This window comes from Eubalaena glacialis, chromosome X (genome assembly GCF_028564815.1).
Source record: "Eubalaena glacialis isolate mEubGla1 chromosome X, mEubGla1.1.hap2.+ XY, whole genome shotgun sequence".
Classification (NCBI taxonomy): Eukaryota; Metazoa; Chordata; class Mammalia; order Artiodactyla; family Balaenidae; genus Eubalaena; species Eubalaena glacialis.
In genome coordinates this window covers 121,979,821-122,005,338 of record NC_083736.1, presented here as the reverse complement: position 1 = coordinate 122,005,338, position 25,518 = coordinate 121,979,821, and the positions used below count along the sequence as shown (strand labels likewise).

Here is a 25,518-nt window from a genome sequence, read left to right as displayed (position 1 = left end):
ATCTTTAGGAAAACTGAATATACAGTTGATGCTTGAACAACAAGGGGACTAGGGACACTGACCCTTCACACAGTTGAAAATCCACATATAACTTTACAGTCAGCCCTCCATATCCACAGTTCCTCCGTATTCACAGATTCAACCAGCCACAGATCATGTAGTAGTGTAGTAAGGATTTATTGAAAAAAATTTGCATATAAGTGGACCCACATAGCTCAAACCCATGTTGTTCAAGGGCCAACTGTAATCAATTAATGGACCAATAATTGTTTCACCACCTACCATGTGGTTCTTTCTCAGCATTTTCTCTAGCCCAGCTAGCACATCTGAAGGACAACATTTTCCCATCAGTAACTTTGGCTCACTGATGCAGCAATTTGCACCATGGGATGGAATTATAGTTTGAAAAGAGCATTGAATTATGAGACAGAGAAACTGGATTCTAGTCTTGCCTCTAATACTAAGTAGCTGCAAAACCTTGTCTAAATCATAATCAAAGACTTTTAGTACTATGAGGCTGAGAGATTAAATATTTGCCACACAAAATTGCAGTATCCAGAGTATGATGTCATTACTGTTTAAAAAATAAAAGAATGAGAATTGCTACCGTTACCGAGAGCTTATTTTACATCAAATAGCTACATCCTTACTTAATAAATGAAAAAAATGAGGCTCAGAGGTCAAATGACTTGCCTAAAGTCATAAAAATAGTCAGGTGGTAGAGGATAGATTTGAAGAGGGGTTTTCAGGGTCCAAAGCCCATATTCTCAACCATAAGTGGAAAAAAGGGGAAAACTATTCATATATATGTGTATCTGCACACACACAGTATCCGCCAGAGATAAACTGAAATAGAAAGTCTAAATAACCCATAATCTCACCACCAAGAAACAACTTCACCCAACTTCTGCGTCTTGTTTTTTTCCACAATAAATGTGCTTACTGTGACTATCATGTAAAGAAAGTTATTTTAGAAGCAGAGACCTTTTAAGATCACAGAGCTATGTAGTGGGACAGAGCCATTAGGTGGGAAAGGCAAGGTCAAATGGAATCACAGAAAGCTTTGAAGGCTAGGTCCCTTCCAGCACTAAAAACTGATTATAGGAGTAAGGGCTTCAAATGACTTCTAAATATGGGCAAAGCACGCTGAAAGGGAAGGAGGATAGGTCTGGCAGGAAGGGAAAAGAGTCAACAGATTATAATTTCTCCTTTGAAGTTTTCAAAAGATGTTGAGGAAGACAACATTAGTTTGGCATGACCCTGATATGGGACCATAGAATTTGACACAAGTGTTGCATGTTAAAGTTGCCTTACACAAAGAATATACAAATCAATTTTCACTGCAAAGTAAAGGAGCTGTTACAGTGGAGGATTACTGGACTGAATGTCAATATTATGACATAGTATGAGTGTGTTTCATGTTTGGTAATTGCAATCATTGTTGCTTTTGTTGTGGTCATCCATGTACAATGCTTGGTGTCAGTCTATTTATCTCTTGTAAAAATAAAATGCAGTGTGTGTGTGTGAAAAAAAAAAAAAGAAAGAAAAAAAAAAAAAAGAAAAAAAAAAGTTGCCTTACAGATACTCAGTGAAGTAAGCTATAAACATTAAAATCTAAAAACCAGAGGAAGGAAAGAGCTTTGGAGCCAGATAGACCTGCATTTAAATTCAAGCTCTACCACCTAACTGGCAGTGTGACTTTGGACAAGTCCTTCAACCTTGCTGAGTCTTAGTCTCCTGATCTGTAAAATGGGGATGATAATATCTACCTCACGAGGATTCTTGTGAAGCTTTTATGATATTATGCCTTTATATTTGGCACTGTGTCTATAAGCAAAAAAGTAACTGGCAGCTGAAAAAAAATAGCATTCCATCATTTATCATTGGTTACTCAAAAATCATTTCAGTGTATCTGAAGAATAATATTGTAAATATTCAAGTATTTTAATAGCTCTATTATCTCAGCAAAATGTCTATGCTGGAAGAATTTTGATGTATTTTAAACTCTTTTTTGGGATTCCTTAAAATAACAGTATGTTTGAACATACTAAGTGTTCTAACTACCAGAAACTGTTTTAAGAGCTCTACATGCATTATATCACTCAGTCCTCTTAACTCACTGAGATGACTGCCAGTAGCATCATACGGGAGACGAGAGGTTAAATCACCTGCCCAAGGTCACATAGCTAGGAGGTACTGAGCCAGGCTTTGAATCAAAGCTCTCCAGCTCTAGAACCCACACTTTCAGCCACTACATTATACTGTTTCTCTATCTTTTAAGAAACTATGTGCTGTCTATTTTTAAAAAGAAGACTGTCCTTTCCCCCATATATTCTTTTGAAGGATCCCAAATTAGATCCCCACAGAAGCATACCAGCAGTACTTGGCAACACAGACTTGATGTTTAATGTTGGATTTTGCTGCCTCTTTGCTATATGACCTAGAGAAAGATACCTAACTTAGGTTGTTTCCAAGGGTTAAATAACCCTTGTTTGAGTGCATAAATAACTATCTAAACTGCCTCTTGGTGATGGATTGAAAGCACAGTGTTACTAATTGACTCGGTATGGAATGTTCTTTTCTTCCCCTTCAAGATACATACCTTTCCAGTTAAAGTTGAGAGATCATCTCCACCAATTACTTTTATGTCACCTGTTGACTGGTCATTCTAGTTAAAAAAAAAAAAGATAAATATATATGTATATCTTTCCATGTATACACACACATTTCAAATTATCAAATGGGAACTAGAAGATTTAAGAAGTTAGCTATCTAATGTCATAGCATTATGATATTCTAAATGATACAAACTGTAAGAATTATGTTTCTAGAAATGAATGACTAGGTAACTTTCAACTAGAGATTAGTAAAAATTAAGAAGTTCTAATTGGCCATTACTGATTTGATGCTTCGAAGAGTCCTAAAAATGGGGTACACCCATTTTCGAGTGGGCAGTGTTACAGAGGCCGCCCATCTTCAGTCTCAGTAATTTCTGAACCACGAAAGAGGTTATTAGCATGACAGGTGTCTGGTTCTGGCCCTGGACCATTCCCATGAGTCAATCAAGTTGTAGGGTCTCGTCTATATCACACTCGACTCCAAAGATATTTCCTTCAAAAGTCTAGCTCAGGCCCAGGTCATCTTCAGCACAGTCTGGGAAATCAGGTCTGATCAGTAGTCCTTTAAAGCATACCTCTTAGGCTCCCAGTTTTATGCTATCACAGAATCTAGTAGAAACCCTTAAAAGAGTTTCAAAAGGGAATGCTCCACACCCACTGTAGTTGGTGGTGATAATGATCATAATTTGGCTGTGCTGGATTCAAGACAGAAAACTGGAGTGAAAGAGCAGGTGAATGAAACAGCTTAGACTTGCCCTACCAGAGAGCAAACCATACCAAAGCTGTGGCAATTACAATGGTGCTGTACCAGCACAATAATAGACAAAGAGATCAAGGAACAGAATAGAGCCCAGAAACAGACCCAGAAATATATGAGGATTTAGTATATGATAAAGATGGTATTTCAAGTCAGTAAGAAAAAGATGAATTATTCAATAAATGGTGTTTCATCAACAAGTAATCCATTTGGGAAAAAAATAAAGTATGATCCCTACCTCACAGCATACACAAAAATAAATTCCAGATGGATTAAAATCTAAACGTAAAAAATAAAGCCATAAGCAGACCAGAAGAAAACGTAGAATATTTTCACATTCTCAGAAAGGTAAAAACTTAGGCATGACACGAACCCAAACTGAAAGAAAAGATCTGTAACGAGTATTTCTATTATACATTGGGCTCCAACAATAAGAATCCAATAGAGAAATGGAGAATGAACACGAATAGGTAATTCACAGAAAAGAATGTCATAACATATAAAATGATATCTGAGAAACAAATACTCAAACAACATGATTCTACTGTTCACCCATTCACACTGGCAAAACTTAAGCCTGATGATATATATTTTGGCAAGAGTGACAGGAAACAAGCACCCTTGTTGTTGGTGAGAGTATAAATCAGTACACTGTCCTTTGAAAAAGATATAGCCATACCTATTAAAATTGTAAACACGCATGCCATTTGCCCCAGCAATCCCACTTCCAGGAATCAAAGCTACAAAAACACAAGTGTGCAAAGGTACATACAAGGATGTTCATTGTATCAACTGTTACAAAAAACAAAAATTGGAGACAACCAGCATGTCTATTAACAGGGAACTATTTAAATTAAGTTCATCCACACAATGTAATACTGTGGAGCTATTAAAAAGAATCTGATAATCTATACACACTGACATGAACAATGGTAACTAAAAACACCAAGTTACAGAGCAATGTGTTGCCTACGAAACCATTTCTGTTCAGCATTTTTAAAAAGCTTATAACTGCAATTACCTCTGAGTAGTGAGAAGGGATAAGAAGACTTTCTACTTTTATATACAGGCATACCTCAGATATTTCTGGTTTGGTTGCAGATCATCACGATAAAGTGAGTGTCACAATACAGCAAGTCACACGAATTTTTTGGTTTCCCAGTGGACATAAAAGTTATGTTTGCACTGTCCTGTAGTCTATTAAGTGTGCAATAGCATTATGTCTAAAAACACAATGTACAATACCTTAATTTAAAAATACTTTATTGCTAAAAAATGCTATTGTTTATATGTGTAATCTAAAAAAATGGTACAAACGAACCTACTTACAAAACAGAAATAGAGTTACAGATGTAGAAAACAAACATGGTTACCAGGGGGAAAGGGGCAGGGATAAATTGGGAGATTGGGATTGACATACACACACTACTATATATAAAATAGATAACTAATAAGGACCTACTGTATGGCACAAAGAACTCTACTCAATATTCTGTAATGGCCTATATGGGAAAAGAATCTAAAAAAGAGTGGATATATGTATATGTATGACTGATTCTCTTTGTTGTACAGCAAAAACTAACGCAACATTGTAAATCAACTATACTCCAATAAAAATTAATTTAAAAATAAAATAAAATAGTGACGTCAAATACTGTGGAGGATGCAGAGAAACTGGATCACTTATACTTTGTTTATGTGAATGTAGAATGGTACAGCCACTCTGGAAAACATTTCAGCAGTTTCTTTAAAAATAAAACATGAAACTATGGTAAAACCCCGCCCCACCCCAAATAAATAAATAAATAGATAAAAAATAAAAATGCTAACCATCATGTGAGCCTTCAGTGAGTCTTAATCTTTTTGTAATGGTAACATCAAAGATCACTAATCACAGATCACCATAACAAATATAATAATAATGAAAAAGTTTGACCTATTGCGAGAATTACCAAAATGTGACACAGAGACACAAAGAGAGCAAGTGCTGCTGGAAAAATGGCATCAATAGACTTGCTTGACACAAAACTGCCACAAACCTTCAATTTATAAAAAATGCAGTATCTGCAAAGCACAATAAAGTGAAGTGCAATAGGGACTCCCCTGGTGGTCCAGTGGTTAAGAATCCATCTTGCAATGCAGAGGACACCAGTTTGATCCCTGGTTGGGGAGCTAAGATCCCACATGCCGCAGGGCAACTAAGCCCGTGTGCCACAACTACAGAGCCCATGCACTGCGAAAGATCCTGCATGCCACAACTAAGACCCAAAACAGCCAAAAAATAAATATTAAAAAAAATTATTTAAAAAAAAGTGAAGTGCAATAAAACGAGGTGTGCCTGTACTTCTATTTTTGTCATACACTTCTATATATGTGTCCGTATTTTATGGAGTGTTATTTTTGAAAAACACAAATGGGCCAACAGTATACAGTGTTGCAAACTAAACGTAAGATACATAAGTATGACTACCAATATCAAAAAACTCTTGCATATTACTTCTCATCTTAAGGAAATTTCGGACACCTCTTATTCTAACTAACTTAAAACCTAGAGTTTCAAAGACAGAGAATTAATAGCAAAAAAAAAAAAAACAAAAACTGTATGAAACCTGAAGCTTTCAATGAGAGCGAATCACAGTAGTAAACGATTTACACAGTAAATCAAGATAAATAGCGACATCTTCTGTATAAATTTGGTATTACAGTCGACTTCAATTGACCCTTTTTTACAGAGAAAAGGAGTAAAGATCTGAGAACTGAAAAGTATGGAAAAAACCCTGTGATCCAAAGGCGATGGTGATAGGGTAAGAGACCAGAGAACTCCAAGCACGCAAGACACTGCTGCTGCACTAGATCTAAATCTCCGTATCTCTGTTCGCCCCAAGGGTTTTAGCTTCGAGGCTCCTTTTTCTGGAAACACAGCCACCTTTTAAATGAAGGGTAATACAGAAGATTCATTTAAGAAAAATGTTACAGTCCACTGTGCTAGAATACAGGTATAAGTGCCTAAATTGCATACAAATGGCACCCATGAAACAATTACCCCACCAGAGAATTTTCCCTTGCTCCCTCCCTTCCTGTCTATGACAAGCTTCCCACTGTATCCCTGCTGCATTTCATTACTGAGTGACTCTTATGTGCTTCATCTTTAAGGAGATGATGGGACTGGCATGGCAGAGCCCAATCTGTCCTTAACTCAGAATGTCACTGTCAACTACATAAAATCCCCAGAGAAGCTCTTTGGGTCTACCAAATACATACCCTCAGTGTCTGTGTTTCCATTTTATCTACCTTTTCTTGAGTCTACGTGAAAAAAAGAGAAGGGAAATAGGAAGGAACTTTCTTATTTGTCTATCCCTAAAAATTTTGCAAACCTCTAGGTAGCAACAAGAACTGAAGCTTGGTATAGGAAAAGAGGAGAGAAAGCTGTGTGAAAACACGTTAATGAGTGGGCTGCAAAAGAACGGCTTGGAACAAACAGGTTGAGACCATACGAGAATGCAGAGAGGTTAATCACCAAAACTGGGCTCCCAAGAGGGTGAGACTAGGAGTATTACTGAGGTAGGAAGTCCAGCCTTAGCACTTAGTGGCTTAGCAATATGTGGCTTCCTTTTTGCAGTGAACTTCAGATCATTCTTTAGGACCCTAGAATGGAGTTATAGGGAAACAACTGTTCCTTCTACATCCAGCTAGGTCCCAAGTCCACCACACTCAATCATATTTTCTCTTCACATGATAATTTCAACCATCCTCTGTGTCCTTTAACTGTTTTCCTGTACCCTGATCAAATATCAGCAAAAGTGAGAATATTAGAATCATAAACTTTTAGAGGTAGACTGCAACTCAGATGAAAAACGGCAGATATCCAATTTTCTAAAAATATATGCAGAAAATAATAAGTCTGGAAGGATATAGGCCCAGGTAATAAGTCAATTTATTTACCTGTTATTTTAAACTTAAAATGTTGCTTTAAAGGAAAGAGAAGCTATTATCAGTTTTAAAAATGATGCTGGTGAAGCAGGGCCCTTACAGATCATCTAATCCTGCACTATCCAATATAATAACCACTAACCACATTATTTAAAATTAAATAAAACTAAAAATTCAGGGACTTCCCTGGGGGTCCAGTGGTTACGAATCCACGCTTCCACTGCAGAGGGCATGGGTTCAATCCCTGGTCGGGAAACTAAGATTCAACATGCCACGCAGTGTGGCCAAAAAAAAAAAAAAACAGATCCTCTGTTGCACGAGATATATCTCACAGCCTCACAGTCACATGTGGCTAGTGGCTCTGTACTAGACAACACAGACACAGAACATTTCCATCATCACAGAAAGTTCTGTTGGTCAGCATTGCTCTAAACACATCAAAGATATCATTTAGTACAACAGGGTACCAGAAAAGATTGAAATGTTAGTGCTGATATTTAATATCTGGTATTTTCAAGTACACTGTTTTCAAACCTTCAGAAGTTATTGCATCCTGTCTTCTTGCTTTTCATTCCATGTCTGGTTTGGGACTAGGATCTGATAAACATGTTCAATAGAACCACTCTTCATGGCCTAAAAGACAGTACCTTGCATACAACAGGTAGTAATGTGTTTGCTGAGTGAATTAATCAATTTCCTTAATTTTTAAAACTTTATTTATGTATGTATGTATGTATGTATGTATGTATGTATGGCTGTGTTGGGTCTTCGTTGCTGCACGCGGGCTTTCTCTAGTTGCGGCGAGCGGGGGCTACTCTTCGTTGCAGTGCACGGGCCTCTCATTGCAGTGGCTTCTCTTGTTGCAGAGCACGGGCTCTAGGCGTGCGGGCTTCAGTAGTTGTGGCACGCAGGCTTAGTAGTTGTGGCTCGCGGGCTCTAGAGCGCAGGCTCAGTGGTTGTGGCCCATGGGCTTAGCTGCTCCACGGCATGTGGGATCTTTCCAGACCAGGGCTCGACCCCGTGCCTCCTGCATTGGCAGGCGGATCCTTAACCACTGCGCCACCAGGGAAGTCCCTCCTTAATTTTTTTAAAAAATAGAAGTTGTGGTTTCATGGGGCCAAACCTGACCACTACCTTCATGTTCTACTAATCAGGGTGCTTACATAAAAACTAAGTTGTCCAACAAGGACTACATCACAGTGAAAATCCACAGGCAAGAGTTAGAAAGTATACTTTTGACCCTAGTTCTGTTAGCGTTTCCTTATACCATGGACAGTACACATCCCCATTCCTGCCAATTTAAACTGAACAAATTCTTTTCTCCATCCACGTCTATGGTCTTAGTTCAATAAGCAGGAGAAAGGCATAAATCACTTCACTTTCTTTATATATATATAAATAGATAGATTTACAGAAGATAAGCTTTAGACTATCTAGTGTCAACATCAAAGTGGTACGTTTACATTTAACGTCAACTGTTCTGGAGAAAAAAGCATACCTTAAAGCAATTGACTAAATACATACAGAGAAAAGTGTCAGACCAAAAGCTACTGACCTCTTCTTAGAAGAGACACTTTAAGAAACTACTCCAATATTTTCTGCATTTTTCTTCAACAAGCTCACTCAAAAAGTCAGCTTCTTACAAATAACAAATCGCTATAAAGTAATTTGTACCTTTGATATACTAAACAGATAGCCTAATCAAGCTACTAATCAAGTGACTTCCAAGATTAAGACTGAAACTTATAGCTTTATGAACCTTGACCCTAACTGAGGAAAAATCCCATAACTGGCAAAATGAATTGTTTGCATGCAAAACTTCTGAAAAAATAATAGGAAGCCCATATTAGAGGATCCAAGTCAGTTCAAAGTTTTCCCAAATAAGACTCTCAGTTCTGCACAGAATTAAAGGCCTGTGTTCAAATTGAAGACCTGTATGATCCTGGGCAAGTCACTTAATCCCTCTGCCCCTCATTGTTCTCAAATGTACATGGAGATAATAATTCATAACTCAGAAGTTTTCTGCAAGATTTAAAATCCTAAGAAGAGGGACTTCCCTGGTGGCGCAGTGGTTAAGACTCTGCACTCCCAATGCAGGGGGCCTGGGTTCGATCCCTGGCCCGGGAACTAGATCCCACATGCATGCCACAACTAAGGAGCCCACCTGCTGCAACTAAAACCCGACACAACCAAATAAATAAAGAAATAAATATTTAAAAATAATAATAATGAAAAATAAATAAAATAAAATTCTAAGAAGAATTTCATTTTAACGTAAGCCATTTAGTCTGGACACACCATAAATCAGGTTAATTTCTCCTTTGCTTACGGTCCACAAAAAATATTCCCACAAAAAATTTACTTGTCGGACAACTTTCCCTCTCAAGACTTCCTCATTTTTTTTTAATTAAACTATTTTAGTAAAAAAAAAAAAAATTCACTGCAAAATTGAACTCACAACAGAGAAAATACATTTGCACACTTATCAACTGTTTCTTTTTTTAATATCACAGAGCCTTAGGGATAGAAAAGTCATTGAATATATAGTACTACATTTTATTGTTCTAAGATGTACATTCACATTTTAATACCCCTGAAACTGACATATTGCAATCGACAGCAACTTACAACAATAACTGACAGCGTCTTCTTTCTTAGCAGTACAAAAAATACTGGTAAATCTTAAAATCAGTGCTATCTAAGATTTAATGAAACATGGTATTTGGAATCCCCAGGCAATTTGTCAACTAGGCACTAAGCAAATAAAATTCTGCCTAGCTACTCTAAGAGTATGTAAACTATAATGTGAGTGTGTATACACAGAGAGAAAATTCTTCAAAATATTAGAAATAAAAGTGGTAGTGGAATTTAGGGTGACTTAATTCCTTTATAATTTTCTGTGGTTGTATGTTCTTTATAATAAACATGTATTTTTTAATCGGAAAAATACAATTTTCATTCTGAAGAAAAACTAGATGGGGTGTGTTAATATTATTATGACTATATATTCTGGGAACATTTAATAGTTCATGGAGCATTTCTATAGGATAAGTACAGATCAGTTAGTGTTTAATTCACTGTTTCAAACTGGTCAAGATCAACATGTAAAACTGCATTAACGTCAATGTTACTGATGCTGCAAACAATTTTAAATTCCCATTTTATGATTATATCAAATTAAATTGCCTGTTTTTTTTATAGGCACATGGGAATATCTTCCACAACAAGCTGATGAATTATTAAATAGGGTAGAAATGTTACTTCAAATCAACAGAAAGTATATGGTTTTCCTAATTTCTATTGTTTAGTAGTAAATCTACACAGAATTTCACATAAAACAGAACAGATATTTTTTTCTCTACGTGAAAATTTACCTAAATGTTTGCTTTAATCATGTTGAAGGTTCCAACACCTTTTATCAGTTGAGGAGTTCAGCTTAACAATCCTCTAAGATCTGAAACTAATAGGAAAAAAACTAGGACTTCCCTGGCGGTCCAGTGATTAAGACTCCACGCTTCCACTGCAGGGGGCACAGGTTCGATCCCTGGTTGGGGAACTAAGATCCTGCATGCCACGCAGCGTGGCCAAAAACAAACAAACAAAAAAATAAAAATAAAAAACAACTAATAGGAAAAAAACTAGAAGTAGAAAATGGAATTAAAATGTCAAAGTGTTTCTACCGCTTCAAAATTGCTCTATAACTATAAAATACTCTTAAAAAGAAAATATTAAACTCCTCTCAGTTTTTTAATGAGCTTTCTTTTCAAAGAAAGAACATTCTGCACAAGTCCCCAGAGCAATGAAGTATAAGTCATAAAGTAACAAAATTGATTTTTATGTGCACATGTGGGGGGCGGGGGGGGCGGTGCTTAAGAAGACCAAACAGAGAAATCACGCCCTGGACTGTAAGCCCATGTTTTGCCTCTAAGCAACAACATATTAAAGTCTGGGCAGCTATACTGCCTAGAATTAAATCTTAGTGTAAATCAGCAAAATAAATAACTTCTGTTGAGTCAAAATCCAAATTTTGTATTTAAGCAAGTCTTTAATTCAAGTGAGACTTTGACAAGTTAAAAGGAGCTTATGAGTATGAAGTAATGTCATGATATATGAGCACAAAGGGTTTTAACAGGATAGGGAAAATGTCTATGATAATACTTCAATGGCTGTCCAATCAGCCACAGGACTGATGAAAATGGGAAAAAGGTCAAAGACTTGGGTCAAATAGATGATTAACGAAGAGAATGGAGGCTGAAAGTTAAATGTAGATAAGTGGTCTTATTCTCAATGAAAATGTAAACATAAGCCAAGTTTCTACAAAGATGCACTACAATACTGATTCATGAAAGAGCAAAGATCAGACATTCATCTTAATCCTTGAAGAAGCTAGGAAAAATCCTATTTTTAAGGAAAACAGTAACTCTCAGGAACTACAATGACAACATGCAACCAGAAAAAAAGCAACAGTATGAAGTAATAAAAATCAAACATTCACACGATCAAAGAAATTGTGGATGATGAAATTCATGTGTAAAGATGACATGGATTTTGGTTCACCCCACAAGTGTCAATATTCTGAAGCATTTGAGATTGTGTGACACAGACAGAGCGACTGTGACTCAAAAGTGGTCTTTTCAATGTGCTAATGCTCTCGCTCCATTCGTGCTTTCTAAGAGACAACCATTGACCCACCTTATTACGCACACCTAACTCCAAATACGACTCCCCCGCAAGTCAATCTAGCTCCAGAGAGGACATCTGCCACCAGTAAGTACAGTCAAAAGAGTATATCCCCCAAGTCCCAAGAGCAGTTCCGAAAACGGGTTTTTCAAAATCCAAAACAAAACTAAACTAAACCAAAGAACCTTTAAAATAAGTATAGGCGACTAGTTTGAAAAAGACAATATTCACTTGGATATACAGTACTAGGGAATATATTAGAAAATCTCACTCTAACCAAGTAAAATGAACATGTAAGTGTAGTTTGCAGAGCTTCAAAAACATACAGGAAAACCTACAGTTGCCATGGGTGTTTTTGTTTTGTTTTGTTTTTTATTTCAGCAAAACACAGTCCTTCATGTCAAATTAATGTTAATTTGAATTTTAGAATTCATATGGTTTTGTTTTTATCTATTATGTAAATCAATTTTGGTTCTTTAGTTGTATAAAAGTTATAAGCAAATGGAATTTATATATAACCAGTTAAAGCTCATACATATAGGATACATATAATAAAAATGCCATGTTTATTTTAAACATGCATTAAATATACTTACACAGTAGCTCTTCAGTCTGATAAAATCTACAGTCATGGGTATAGATCTATCACTATTTCTGTTCAGTGCTTTGATGTAATCCAGCAGGTCAGCAAAGAATTTATAGCCCCCCTTGAGCACACAGAGGGCCACAATGTGATGGCCTCCCATCTCCTTCATCACATCTCGAGCCAGCCGTTCGGTCCTACAGAAATAAAATCAAGAATTTAATAGAAATTAAATTATGTTATAAAAGGAACATTTAAACTTTACAACAAACATTCCTTAAGGATTAAACTTCCAGGGGAATTCCCTGGCAGTCCAGTGGTTAGGACTAGGCACTTTCACTGCCGCGGCCCTAGGTTCGATCCCTGGTCTGGGAAACTCAGATCCCGAAAGCTGCGAGGTGCAGCCAAGCAGTAAAAAAAAAAAAAAAAAGATTAAACTTCGACAAAACACATCCTTTGCCCCCATGAAGTATAATATCCTTGCTCATAAAGCGAAGATAAAAATTTCAAAAACCTTCAAAATCCAAGTGTACTGTTACATCTATCATAAATTTTAAAAACGCAAATTAAAATAAGATACAATTTTCACCTATCAAACCAGCAAATTCCAATAATACAATATTAGAAGAGATTGTGAGGAAAGAGCACTCTCATATACCATTGGGAGTATAAATTAATATAAACTTTTTGGAGGATAATTTGGCAGTATCAAAACATTCAATAAACACCTTCCCCTTGTCACAAAATTTCCCCGTGGATAAATTTGAGCAACTGCCCAAACATCTATAAAAGGATGTTCCCTTCTAGTATGATATGCAAAAGCAAAATAATGGAGACATCTTGCATCTATCAATAAGGAACTGGTTAAATCAATTATGGTACAGCCAGAAAATGGAATGCCATGCAACCTTTAAAATATATGAGATAGTTCTGGATGTATTAATATGAAAAAATGCCCAATAAATTTTAGACCTATATGATAGTAATACCCATGTGTTAAAATATATAGTATATGTACATGGCCAATGTATAGGGAGGAAATGTGTACAGCAGGCTGAGAGAACTTTACTCTTCTTGTTTAAGCCTCTATAGTTAGAATATTTTAGAATTCTAGAATATAGCTATATTAGAATAGAGTTATAATACTGATATTATAATTTTAAAACAAAAAACAACAGCCAGACACACAAGGCAAGCATTTAAATAACAAGTAAAGTTTTTCACTGCAATTCATTTAACGGGAAATTTTCAAGCTAGACGTGCATAATCATCAAAATCTGACCTTGTCTTCCCGTGATTCAGCCCCAGTCCATTACCCTGTTCAGGGTTGAGAAATCAAAGACTTTGTGCCTAGAGTTCATTCTTCCAATCTCCCTTCAATATTTACTTTATTCTACTCCCTACAGATTCCCAGTATACCATGACTTATACTGGGTAATTAGTAAGCTCTCCCTTCCTCCCTTTTTTTGTCAAGAGGGCTTGTAAAACAGAAAGCATCTATTATGTGACAAGCTGGTCTAGTTCATGTTCAAACATCAACTACTTAAAACAGTTGCTGACACTTGAAATTAATATAAGAAAAAAACAAAATTTCAATTTAAGATCATACTAACCTGTCCATAATTAGTCCATGAGGAATAAACACCTTTTCCAAATCCTCAGCATAATGATTAGGTATACAAAATAAATCTAGGTCATAACCTGGTTCATCATCACTAATCTGAAAAAGAAATATGGCTGTTTCAATGACAGCATTTCATGATACAAACACTTGATTGGATTTAGACGTTTAAAAACCTTAGCCTATCACAGAAATTTAGGTATGAGATATCAAGAACTTTCTGTAATTTCGTAGGTATGATAATGAATTATAGTTATATAAGAAATCAACCACATGTTTTAGAGATGAATAGTTAAGATTACAGAAGTAGGGCTTCCCTGGTGGCGCAGTGGTTGAGAATCTGCCTGCCAATGCAGGGGACATAGGTTCGAGCCCTGGTCTGGGAAGATCCCACATGCCGCGGACCAACTGGGCCCGTGAGCCGCAACTGCTGAGCCTGCGCATCTGGAGCCTGTGCTCCGCAACAAGAGAGGCCGCGATAGTGAGAGGCCCGCGCACCGCGATGAAGAGTGGCCCCCGCTTGCCGCAACTAGAGAAAGCCCTCGCACAGAAACGAAGACCCAACACAGCCAAAAGAAATTAATTAATTAATTTTAAAAAAAAGATTACAGAAGTAAAATGACATGATATGAAATTTTCTTTAGTTCAGCAGAGTAAAAGAAAAACTTTAAAGAGCTAAGACAAATGTGGCAAAATCTTGATAACATTATAAACGTGTGATGAGTATATGGGGATCCATTATATTATTCTCCCGACTTTTGCATATGTTTAAAAATTTAGTAAAAAATGTTTAATACAGTGTAGTCTAACAAGTTAAAATATCACAGTGAACAAGAAAAACTGCTGTTCCCCACCTCAAACTCAAAGAGTCTCTCTCATCTCACAGTAGGAAAAAAAAAATCACCAAAAAAAGCTAAGTGATTCCTTAAAAATCCAAACTTCTAGAAGTCTGAGATTGTTATAATCAACTCATGAGGTGCCTTCATAGTAGATACTCTAAGATTGTTTGAGTAGGACCACATACTGGTCGTCTTGATACGTCCAGTCCCTGTAATGCAAAATGTTTAATAACACTGATGATGTGGTACCTGTGGTGGTAAAATGTACTATGATTACAGTTTTATAATTATATAATAGACCTATAAACACAGAAAAAAATATAACAAAGTCATAAAAAGCTTTTGTCTTGGGGAGGGGAGTTACAGCGATTTTATTTAGCTCTTTATACTATATATTCCAAATTTTCTTCAGTGAGTACATATTGCTTTTTAAAAATATCAAGTCTTTCTTATAAATTATTTGTGGTAGTATGTGTTTTTATACATATATGTGAAAAGTATGGGGAAATTTTACGATATATTAAAACCAAATCTATCAGATGAATGGATAAAGAAGATGTGGCACATATATACAATGGAATACTCAGCCATAAAAAGAAATGAAATGGAGGTATTTGTAGTGAGGTGGATGGAGTTAGAGTCTGTCATAGAGAGTGAAGTAAGTCAGAAAGAGAAAAACAAATACCGTATGCTAACACATATATATGGAATCTAAGGGGAAAAAAAAGGTCATGAAGAACCTAGTGGCAAGACAGAAATAAAGACACAGACCTACTAGAGAATGGACTTGAGGATATGGGGAGGGGGAGGGGGAGGGGTAAGATGTGACAGGGTGAGAGAGTGGCATGGACATATATACACTACCAAATGTAAAATAGTTAGCTAGTGGGAAGCAGCCGCATAGCACAGGGAGATCAGCTCGGTGCTTTGTGACCACCTAGAGGGGTGGGATAGGGAGGGTGGGAGGGAGGCGCAAGTGGGAGGAGATATGGGGATATATGTATATGTATAGCTGATTCACTTTGTTATAAAGCAGAAACTAACACACCATTATAAAGCAATTATACTCCAATAAAGATGTTTAAAAAAAAAAAACCAAATCTACAAACAAAAAAATTTTAATACAAAAAATTAAAAAAACAGGAGAGAGAGGGAGAGAGGAAGAAAGAAAGGGTGGGTATGGAAGAATATACCAAACGATAGTCAACTGTAAGAAGTGGGGACCTGCCACTTTCTATACTTTGACTTCTTTTTTTTTTCCCACTGCCAATTTCACTTTTTAAAAAATTTATAGTTGATTTATAATTCCCACTCAGCATTATATTTAAAGCTTATTCAAAGACACAAACCACAATTATAATACTCTGGCTCACATGACATTCAAGACTAAGTATCTTCCAAAACACATTCAAGAAGCTGATGACATGAACTTTGGCAGTTTGCAAGAAATATTGGTCAAACCATAATTAAATCTCACTGCATCAGTTAATATCTATTGAGTACCTCCTCCTTCAGTCAGCACTGTATTAGGTGCTTAAGGACAAGTAGCTTGGTTTTCAATAAATTTTTAAAATATATATTTAAGATACATTTATTATTCACAGAATTGATAATTATATTCTAAGAAATTTGAGGTTCACGTCATCTCTCTTTCAGTCCCAAGAGCTCTGAGTTTTCCAGACTTTGGTGGAATTTCAAGTACCGTCGTGTCAGACTGGTACTAGCTGTGCACCGCTTCCGCTTGGAGCACGTGGCCAGGAGTCCGGCAGCGATTCGGGCAGGTGGACTGGGACGTGCCCACAGGTAAGCCCCAGCAGCACACAGGGCACAGGCACTCGCTCGGCACGAGGTGCGAAGTCAATATTGATTTGTTTTTTAAAAAACATGTATTACTTTCATATGCAGGAAAAAAAATCCTATTTTGAGGGGCAAAAGATTATGCCAGGTCCTCTAAGGTGAAGTACTAATGTATCTGCTAAACATTGTCATCAGGCTTATTTCAGAAGACATTTACTATAAAAGGAATGGGAGTACAGAGGTTCCTTAAAAAACTAAAAATAGAGCTACCATACGACCCAGCAATCCCACTACTGGGCATATACCCTGAGAAAACCATAATTCAAAAAGAGTCATGTACCACAGTGTTCATTGCAGCTCTATTTACAATAGCCAGGACACGGAAGCAACCTAAGTGTCCATCGACAGATGAATGGCTAAAGAAGATGTGGCATATATATACAATGGAATATTAACCATAAAAAGAAACGAAATTGAATTATATTTGTAGTGAGGTGGATGGACCTAGAGTCTGTCATACAGAGTGAAGTAAGTCAGAAAGAGAAAAACAAATACCCTATGCTAACACATATATATGGAATCTAAAAAATTAAAAAAATGGTTCTGAATCTAAGGGCAGGACAGGAATAAAGACACAGACGTAGAGAATGGACTTGAGGACACGGGGAGGGGGAAGGGTAAGCTGGGACGAAGTGAGAGAGTGGCATGGACATATATACACTACCAAATGTAAAACAGATAGCTAGTGGGAAGCAGCCACATAGCACAGGGAGATCAGCTGGTGCTTTGTGACCACCTAGAGGGGTGGGATAGGGAGGGTGGGAGGGAGACGCAAGAGGGAGAAGATATGGGGATATATGTATATGTATGGCTGATTCACTTTGTTATAAAGCAGAAACTAACACACCACTGTAAAGCAATTATACTCCAATAAAGATGTTTAAAAAAAGAAAAAAAAGAATGGGACTAGGACATTTGTGTCACCTACAAGAGTATTTCAAGCAAGCATTACTTTTATAATGCTTCATAACAAGCAAGCATTACTTTTCTAAATTTTATAAACTGAAATTTAGTTAAAAGTTCTGGGAAAAGAAGAGCTAGACCTTGCTAGATGCTACGAGAGGATAAACATTGACATCAGGCTCATCAGAACAGATCTGCTATTACCTGACAAGAATGAAAACGTACCATTTCATAGTGCTTTAAAGTCAAGATCCGGAGCGCCAAAATGGCTTCCCTGAGACTTACTCACCCCTTCCTCCCAGTTACTCACTGCTTCTGCCACAAGCATAAACCAGGACCCACCCAGGACTCTTTGAAACATGCAACACTTATAAAGCCTATTGGTTCTGTGAAAATGGCTCAGTGCCTGGCTATGGGTTTTGCAGGCAGCCTAAGAACTTCAAGAGTCTTGTCTGTCTCAATCAAAGCCAATGTGAATTCTGCCCAGAGTTCATCCCAAACATGCAGTTTAACACAGACAGACCAGCACGGATGTACCTCCCAAATAGGAATTCTCTCTCTGTCAACACGCCAAATTAATTTCCAATTCAGGGACTTCCCTGGCGGTCCAGTGGTTAGGACTCCGCGCTTTCACTGCTGAGGGCCCTGGTTGGGGAACTAAGATTCCACAAGCCGTGTGGCGTGGCAAATAAATGTTTTTTAATTAAAAAAATTTTTTTTCCAATTCAAAAGGTTTTATTTTCAATCGATACTATTAGATTTACATATCACATTCAGTGTAAAAGGGTTGATATGTTATTTCAAGATAAAAAAAAAATGTCAATATAACTCTTCCCAAAAGGCAAAAATAAGAATTCATAAAACCTGCATCACTTGAGGTACTTTAGGCATAAATTCACAACTTTGTTATAATTCACTATAAATACATGGGGTGTATTTATGGGGGTCCTAATTTAAGAAACGTATGATTTGGCCATGCAAAGATAATTGTCAGAACTGGGCAAGGACTACATGAGGGTTCATTATACTAATATGTGTACTTGTGTATGTTTCAAATAAAGTTAAACAGGAAGTAATTTATTTAAATGATAACAAGGCACCAACATCACTTTTTCTCAATTTTACATTAATGAAAAATCCAAGTTTTAAAAATTCATATTTAATGATCAAGTATGTATTAGAATAGTAATTTTTAAATGGTGAGGACCTTATTCAGAACCTGTAATTCTTATCACTAACACTCAAATATTTATTGAGTACCTACTATGTTGTACATACTAGAGAGGATTAGATAAGTTTGACACAACTACCCTCAAAGAGCTTACAGTGTAGTAGAAGATATGACATATACATGAATAACCATAAGACAGTGTGAAACTATTTTAAAAATACAGAAAAAGTATTATGGGAGTTTAGGAGGGTACTCAAACTCTCACTCAGAAGCCTTGCTTGCACCTAGACCACTGATAATAAGAAATAACAGAAGATATAATTCAACAGACAGGAATTTGTTTTAATCATCCCAAGCACCAAAGCTTCATATTAAACAGGCCTAATAATCTCAATCTCTAGAAGAGCTAGACAGAAATATACTTGGTGGCCTTTAATCTTATCAGCCCTTATTTGTTCCATCTGATATTGGTTAATATCTGGTATTAATTAACCCCATCTAACATGGATTAGTTAACAATCCAGTGGGTACTTTGATAGGAAGGGATTGCAATATGTTTAATTACATAAAAATGCATTCAGCATCCACCTTGATTAAGGTACTATGCAATAGATTTTGTAGGGGGATACAAAGATTATAAATTTAGAGCCTTCAAAGAGCGTATAATCTAATGGAAAAGACATATACACATACAACTAACTATACAGCACATTAAAGCTTATAACCTGTACCAAATCTAACTTCACAAGCCCACAAACGTGTGATTATCAAAAGCGGTTATACACACTAAAGATAAACATGGAACCCAAGGTCAGCCAGCACCAATGACTCCCTCCTAAAGCAATATCAAGCTTAAAGTAGTCATTATATTCTGTTGCCTGGATATAAACTGAGTAAATTAGACTGGCATGCCTCTGATACTGAATTAGCACAGCCTTCTAAACCAACTAGGCAATAGCAATGCCCAACTTTATATATGAGTGTAAATCACATCTGTTTTATTATTTGTGACTTGGTGTTGCATGTCTAAGCACATGGTTATTACCAACACCTTCTAAAAGAACTGCATTAGTCTGCCACAACAAAATACTGTAGACCGGGGGGCTTAAACAACAGTAATTTATTCCTCACAGTTCTGTAGGCTGGGAAGTCCAAAATCAAGGGGCCAGCAAAGCAGGTTTCATTCTGACGCCTCTTCTCTTGGCTTGTAGGCAGCCATCTTCTCCTAGCTATCTGTGTGCTGAGCGCTGGGGCTGGGAACTCTCCGGTGTCTTTCTTAAAAGACCAGGGCCCCACCCTCATGACCATACCTAATCCTAATTACCTTCCAAAGGCCCCATCTCCAAATACCATCACATTGGGGGTTAGAGCTTCAACATATGAACTTAACATAAAATGGCTAAAGATCGCAAAGAAGGTCCTGGATGGCTTTGGGGAGGGCCCAACCCCAAGATATTTGGGGGAGAGCCCTGGAGGGGCTGGAAGTGGTAAACAAATGAAATGTGGTTTCTCTGCAGATCCACCTTTCCTACTCTGATTTCCAGTTTAGCCAGAAATGGCCAAAGGATAGGTTATTAATAGCTCTCAGTTACTTACCATTTACCCAGACAGTTCCGAAATCTGACTGCATCTCCTCAGAGCTTCAAAACATAGCTCTCAAATTCTAACCTATCTGTAATATACTTGTTAATGGTAAAATCTACAAGGCACTTTTATTAATATGAAAGATTATTGAGAAATGTAACATTACTATATATCTTTTGTCTAGAACCAAAGTCAATCTTCTGCTATCATAAATTACCAAAATAATTTTATTTTCCAGTAAAACTGAAGCCACAAATTCTTAATAATTATGTGTCACATCGATAATAATGGTTTTCATACATGAAAAATTTTGTGGTTTACACATGTCTAATTACAGAGATATACTATCTAAAATTACAGTAAGCAAGGAAATTAACTCGAGCTAAGACAACACATGCAACATCAATTCATCATCTGTGAGGAGGATTGCTTAAGCCTGTCTGTGGTCAAAAAATGACAATGTTCCTGGGTCCAAACAAGACTAAATGGAAGTGAGGAAGCGAGTCTTAAAATATGAATTAAAAGATGCACAGTAATAGATAAAATACATTTTATTTTATTCCTAGTAACCAACAATAATTCCAAGCTTCTAGAATGGGCAGAAATGGCTAGGTGGCATATTTTTACCTTTTATATTCAGACACTTTAAAATTCTCAAAAAACACCAAAGCAGATGTGTCATCCCCTTGGGATAATTTGTGATAACTGAGGATATCATAAGACCAAAATTATGAACTACTGATGCATTTACCCCTAAATGTGAAAAGAATTAAAAGGTTTACAAGAATCTAAGGGTTACAAGAATTAAAATCAGCATTCTATTCAACTCAGGGATAAATTATTACCTGCTTCTACGTAAGCGGGCCCATAACTACTATCTAACACTATCATCTTTCCTTTCCAGTGTGCACAGTGGAATGACAGGCATGTTAATTCTGGGCAAAACATAAATGCCCATCAATTATCAGAAGCACAGTGCTGAAGATAGTAGTTTCATAGCAATTTGAGGTGTTTGTTTGAATTCTCTTATTAGTAGCAAGATATTCTAAATGTTTGTTAGTAATTTGGTAGCCACTGGCAGGAAAATAACAATCCAGTCTCAATATTAACGATGGTGGTTGACACTTTTATAGCATATAAATCTGACCAATGTACACAATATACAATTACAGATAGGAAGAAGAGCACACTAGCACATCTTTAGCATCTCTTCACAGGGGAAAAGAATGACATGGCCCAGTTACTGCCTAGTGAACTACAGAAATCTAAAAGAGAACTCTGAGACCCCTCTTCTCTGCTGATCTGGTTGGTCCTTTTGTCTTTTTCCTACCTCCTGCCTATGGACTTTCTGTGACACCTAGATATAAAAAATGGACAGAAAACAATTAAGATGAATCTACAGTATGCATGTCACGTTAATCAATTTGTAGAATGAAACCCCCAAACTCAACTGCTCCATTTCTTGGTGGTCACCAAGAATAATTTTGGCCTACATTGTCAGTCTAAACCCTGATGATAACAATGATAGGGTTGTGGACCAAAACAATGCACTATTTTATCAATTCTGTGAAAATTATTAGCAGGGTAAGATTTAAGTCCAGTTAATAGGGGTTACATTTCTAGCACTACCATCCTGAAATTTAGAAGATATTTTATCCACATAATGTATATCTGATGTTTCACAATAACTTGCAAAAATTCAGAAGCTTGTTCTTTGTTCAAGTGTGTCCAAGTTTACCCTGGAAGTTTAGAGAGATAGTTACAAGTAGCATGGGTCATATCAGGCAGATCTGCGGGTCAATTTCATCTAAGTGATACTGGGCAAGTTATCAATAGTTCACCCATCTGTGCCTCCAAGGTCATACTAGTGTTTATCTCCCTCCCTCCTATTATGTATCTTTAGGGCAGCTATATTAGATAACGTTGCAAAATATTTACTTTAATGCCTAAAGCATAGTAGGTACTAAATAAATATCTACTACTGTCACTATGAACCTAAAAGTGGAGAGGTTAAGAGCAGACTCTGGGGCCAGATAGCTTAGATTCAAATCCTAGTATTGCTGGGTAATCTTGGGAAAGTTACTTAACCTCTCTGAGCCACATAATTTTTTTTTTTATAAATATCAAACCAGTTAATATGTGTAAAGGGCTTAGTAACCAGCACACAGTAAGCACTATTCAAGTGTCCGTCACTGCTAACATGAAGACAATTTCTGGGAAGGAAATAAAAAAAGGAACAGGAATTTGCAAACCGAAAACACAATGAATATCTTGATGTTCAAACAAAACTAACAGCCAGTTCTAGCAAAAATAATTCACTGTATGCTGGTGCAGCCATTGGACCCCAAAGCTTAAAAGCATCTAACTTCCTCAGCAACTGAATAAAAACAGTTGAGTACCTACTATTAGCATAACATTTAAGTGTATGGGCCCTTGAGAGAGACCTAGGTTTGAGTCTGAGGTCCTCTTAATAACTGTGTGACACTGGGTATGTTATGTTAAGAGGTTAAGTTACTTAACCTCTCACTGAGGCTTCAAGGATTCCTCATCTGTAAAATGATAATCATACTTTTGTTAGAGGGTTGTTCTGAGGACTAAACAGGACTATGTAGGTAAACACATCGATAGATATTATTACTATTCCCAGTCAGGGACCACGCAAAGGTTGTTCATTCACAAAGACCGGCTATCCTTTCAATAACACCATGAGGTAGCTAGCACCTCAGTTATACATAAGACACTTAAATCCAGAAAGGTAGTTACCCAAGGCCACACAGCTAGTAAATAACCCACGCAAGCAGGATCCCAGGCCAGACTCCATTAAGAGCACTGCTCTTTACCTTAAGTCACAATGCCTAATATGAACTAGAGCCCTTCCCTTTTTAGGGCTCAAGTGGTTAATTATTTAATTTATTCATCCAACAGACCATCACTGAGAATTTCTTGCATGCCAGGCACTGTACTACGCGCTGGGGTTACAGCGGTGATTCCTGCCCTTATAAAGTTTATGTTTTTGTGGGCGAGACAATCAACAGGTAATAAGGTAACTGCTAAAATAATAATAATAATAGTAATAATGCAGGCTAAGGCATTTAACTATTGAGAGAGGGTTGGCTATTTTAGCAAGCGTGATCAGAAAGGGAGGGTAAGGGGAGGGAGCAGCTTGGCTTGTTCGAGAAGCAAGGAAAAGAACCAATGAGGTTGGAGACAGGATACCAAAGACGGATTATGGTGCCAATGTCCTTGAAGGTAAGGACCAGATTCGCATTTTTTGTCCCCTGCAGCATCAAAGAGCATAGGATCCGGATTCAAGCAGATCTGATTACGAGGCCTGGCTACCTCTGGGCCGTGGGAAAGCTACCTAATATCGGCTAACTACTTTCTACGTGTGTAAAAAGGTAGGCATGGTTACCGCTGCCAAGGCTGCCGTGAGGATGCAATGAGGCAATGCGCATTCCCACAAATAATCATTACAATGTTTGCAGAACTAGGTGAAAATACCAGTCCCCGCATGCCTCCCATGTGGTCGTTTCCGTGCTTCTGGGCCCTCTCACGGAGCTGCCCCGAGGACCTTACCCACACACCGCAAACCGACAGAGAAGAGCCCCTCCTAAGAAAGCTCCCACCCTCACCCCGCCAGATCATTCCCGAACTGGCCCACGGCCCCTCCCCATAGCACGCTCGCAAGCGGCACATGTCAACCAAAACGCCATTTCCACCCTCTCCTCCCACACGCAGCCCTCCTTCCCGGGGCTCTCCAGAGGCGGCCACCCCGACCTCACCGTTCCATCCCCCCAGCCGCCCGGGTGTGACGCGCGGCCGAACCCAGGAGGCTGCGGCCGCCCCCCGCCCCCCGGCCCCGGGCCACGCCGGCCCGAGCCCGCACTGCGGCCCCGCGCCTCAGGGATCGGCCGCCGCCGCCACGGGCCTGGCGGGCCAAGCTGCTCACCACGACGCTGGGGCTGCGGGTCGCCATAACGGAGCCGGCTGGCGCGCGGGCTGAGGGCAGTCTGGGGAGGAGGAAGCCGGCGGCGGGGCCGAGCAGGAGGCGGAGGCGCGGCAGGAGGCGGCGCCGCGCGGGAAAGCAGAGTGGTCCGCCCGATCGCCCTTCGCCGCCGCCGCCGCCGCCGCCGCTAAGAGCCCAGGCGCAGCAGGCCCCGCCCCCGCTCCGCCCCGAGGCCCCGCCCAGAGCCGCCCGCGCGCTCCCCGCGCCCCCCCGTGGGAGCCTGCGGGTTTCCACGCTCCCGAGGTGGCCGTGGGAATTTTCTTCCCGAAGAAGCGGAGACTCCCGCGCAGCCTCTCTTCCTCTTTCCCTCAGTCTCCCATCCAGACGGCTCCCAAATTCCCAGACCTGCCGCCGCCCTCCTTTCTTCCCAGTGGCCCTAAACTGGGCGCCGGCTCTTCAGGTTCCTTGGACTGCATTGCGGCTTCCATTTTCCTGACTCGTGGCCGGATTCTAACAAAAATCTTTAACTGGATATAAGAGTTGAGACCTAGAGCCCTAGAGTCAGCCCGATAAGGGTACAAATCCGAGGGGAACCCTTAACTGTTCTGTGACCTTGTGCGAATCAGGCTCACTGAGCCTCTCTTTTTCGTCTCAGTAAAATGGGGATATTAACAAGGATCGTTGAGGATTAAAGAAGATGATGTGTACGTATATGGTGTATGCATATGTTTATATATATGGTACAGCACTTAGGACAGTGCACAATCAGTCAATGGGAACTATCGCCTTTGCTGATCTATATTCTTTGCCACCACAATTCCCGATACGGAAATGGGGGGAAAAATCTTCCCCGACTCTCCAATAGGTCGGGTAAGCAAATAAGAGTTGTTCCATTCCTAACGTGCTCATCTGTGTAGCTCCAGCACCCACCACAGTGCCCAGCACAAAGTTGGTGGCCTCCATTAAGGCCCGGGGGACAAGGATTTTGTATCCTAGTATCATTGACTACCTGGGAAGAGGGGGAGTGTA

At 38.4% G+C, this 25,518-nt stretch overlaps 1 protein-coding gene across 1 annotated transcript in view; it reads right to left on the bottom strand.

Moving 5' to 3' along the window:
• HPRT1 (hypoxanthine phosphoribosyltransferase 1) overlaps positions 1 to 24,679 on the bottom strand; it is a 32,651-nt gene extending 7,972 nt beyond the window's left edge. Inside the window, exons 1-4 of the mRNA XM_061179427.1 lie at positions 24,493 to 24,679; positions 14,182 to 14,288; positions 12,582 to 12,765; positions 2,603 to 2,668 (exon numbers count right to left, since the gene is read on the bottom strand). Coding sequence (XP_061035410.1) covers positions 2,603 to 2,668; positions 12,582 to 12,765; positions 14,182 to 14,288; positions 24,493 to 24,519 — 384 coding nt within the window. The 5' untranslated portion in view covers positions 24,520 to 24,679. The remainder of the gene's footprint in view (positions 1 to 2,602; positions 2,669 to 12,581; positions 12,766 to 14,181; positions 14,289 to 24,492) is intronic.
• Positions 24,680 to 25,518: the final 839 nt, after the last annotated feature.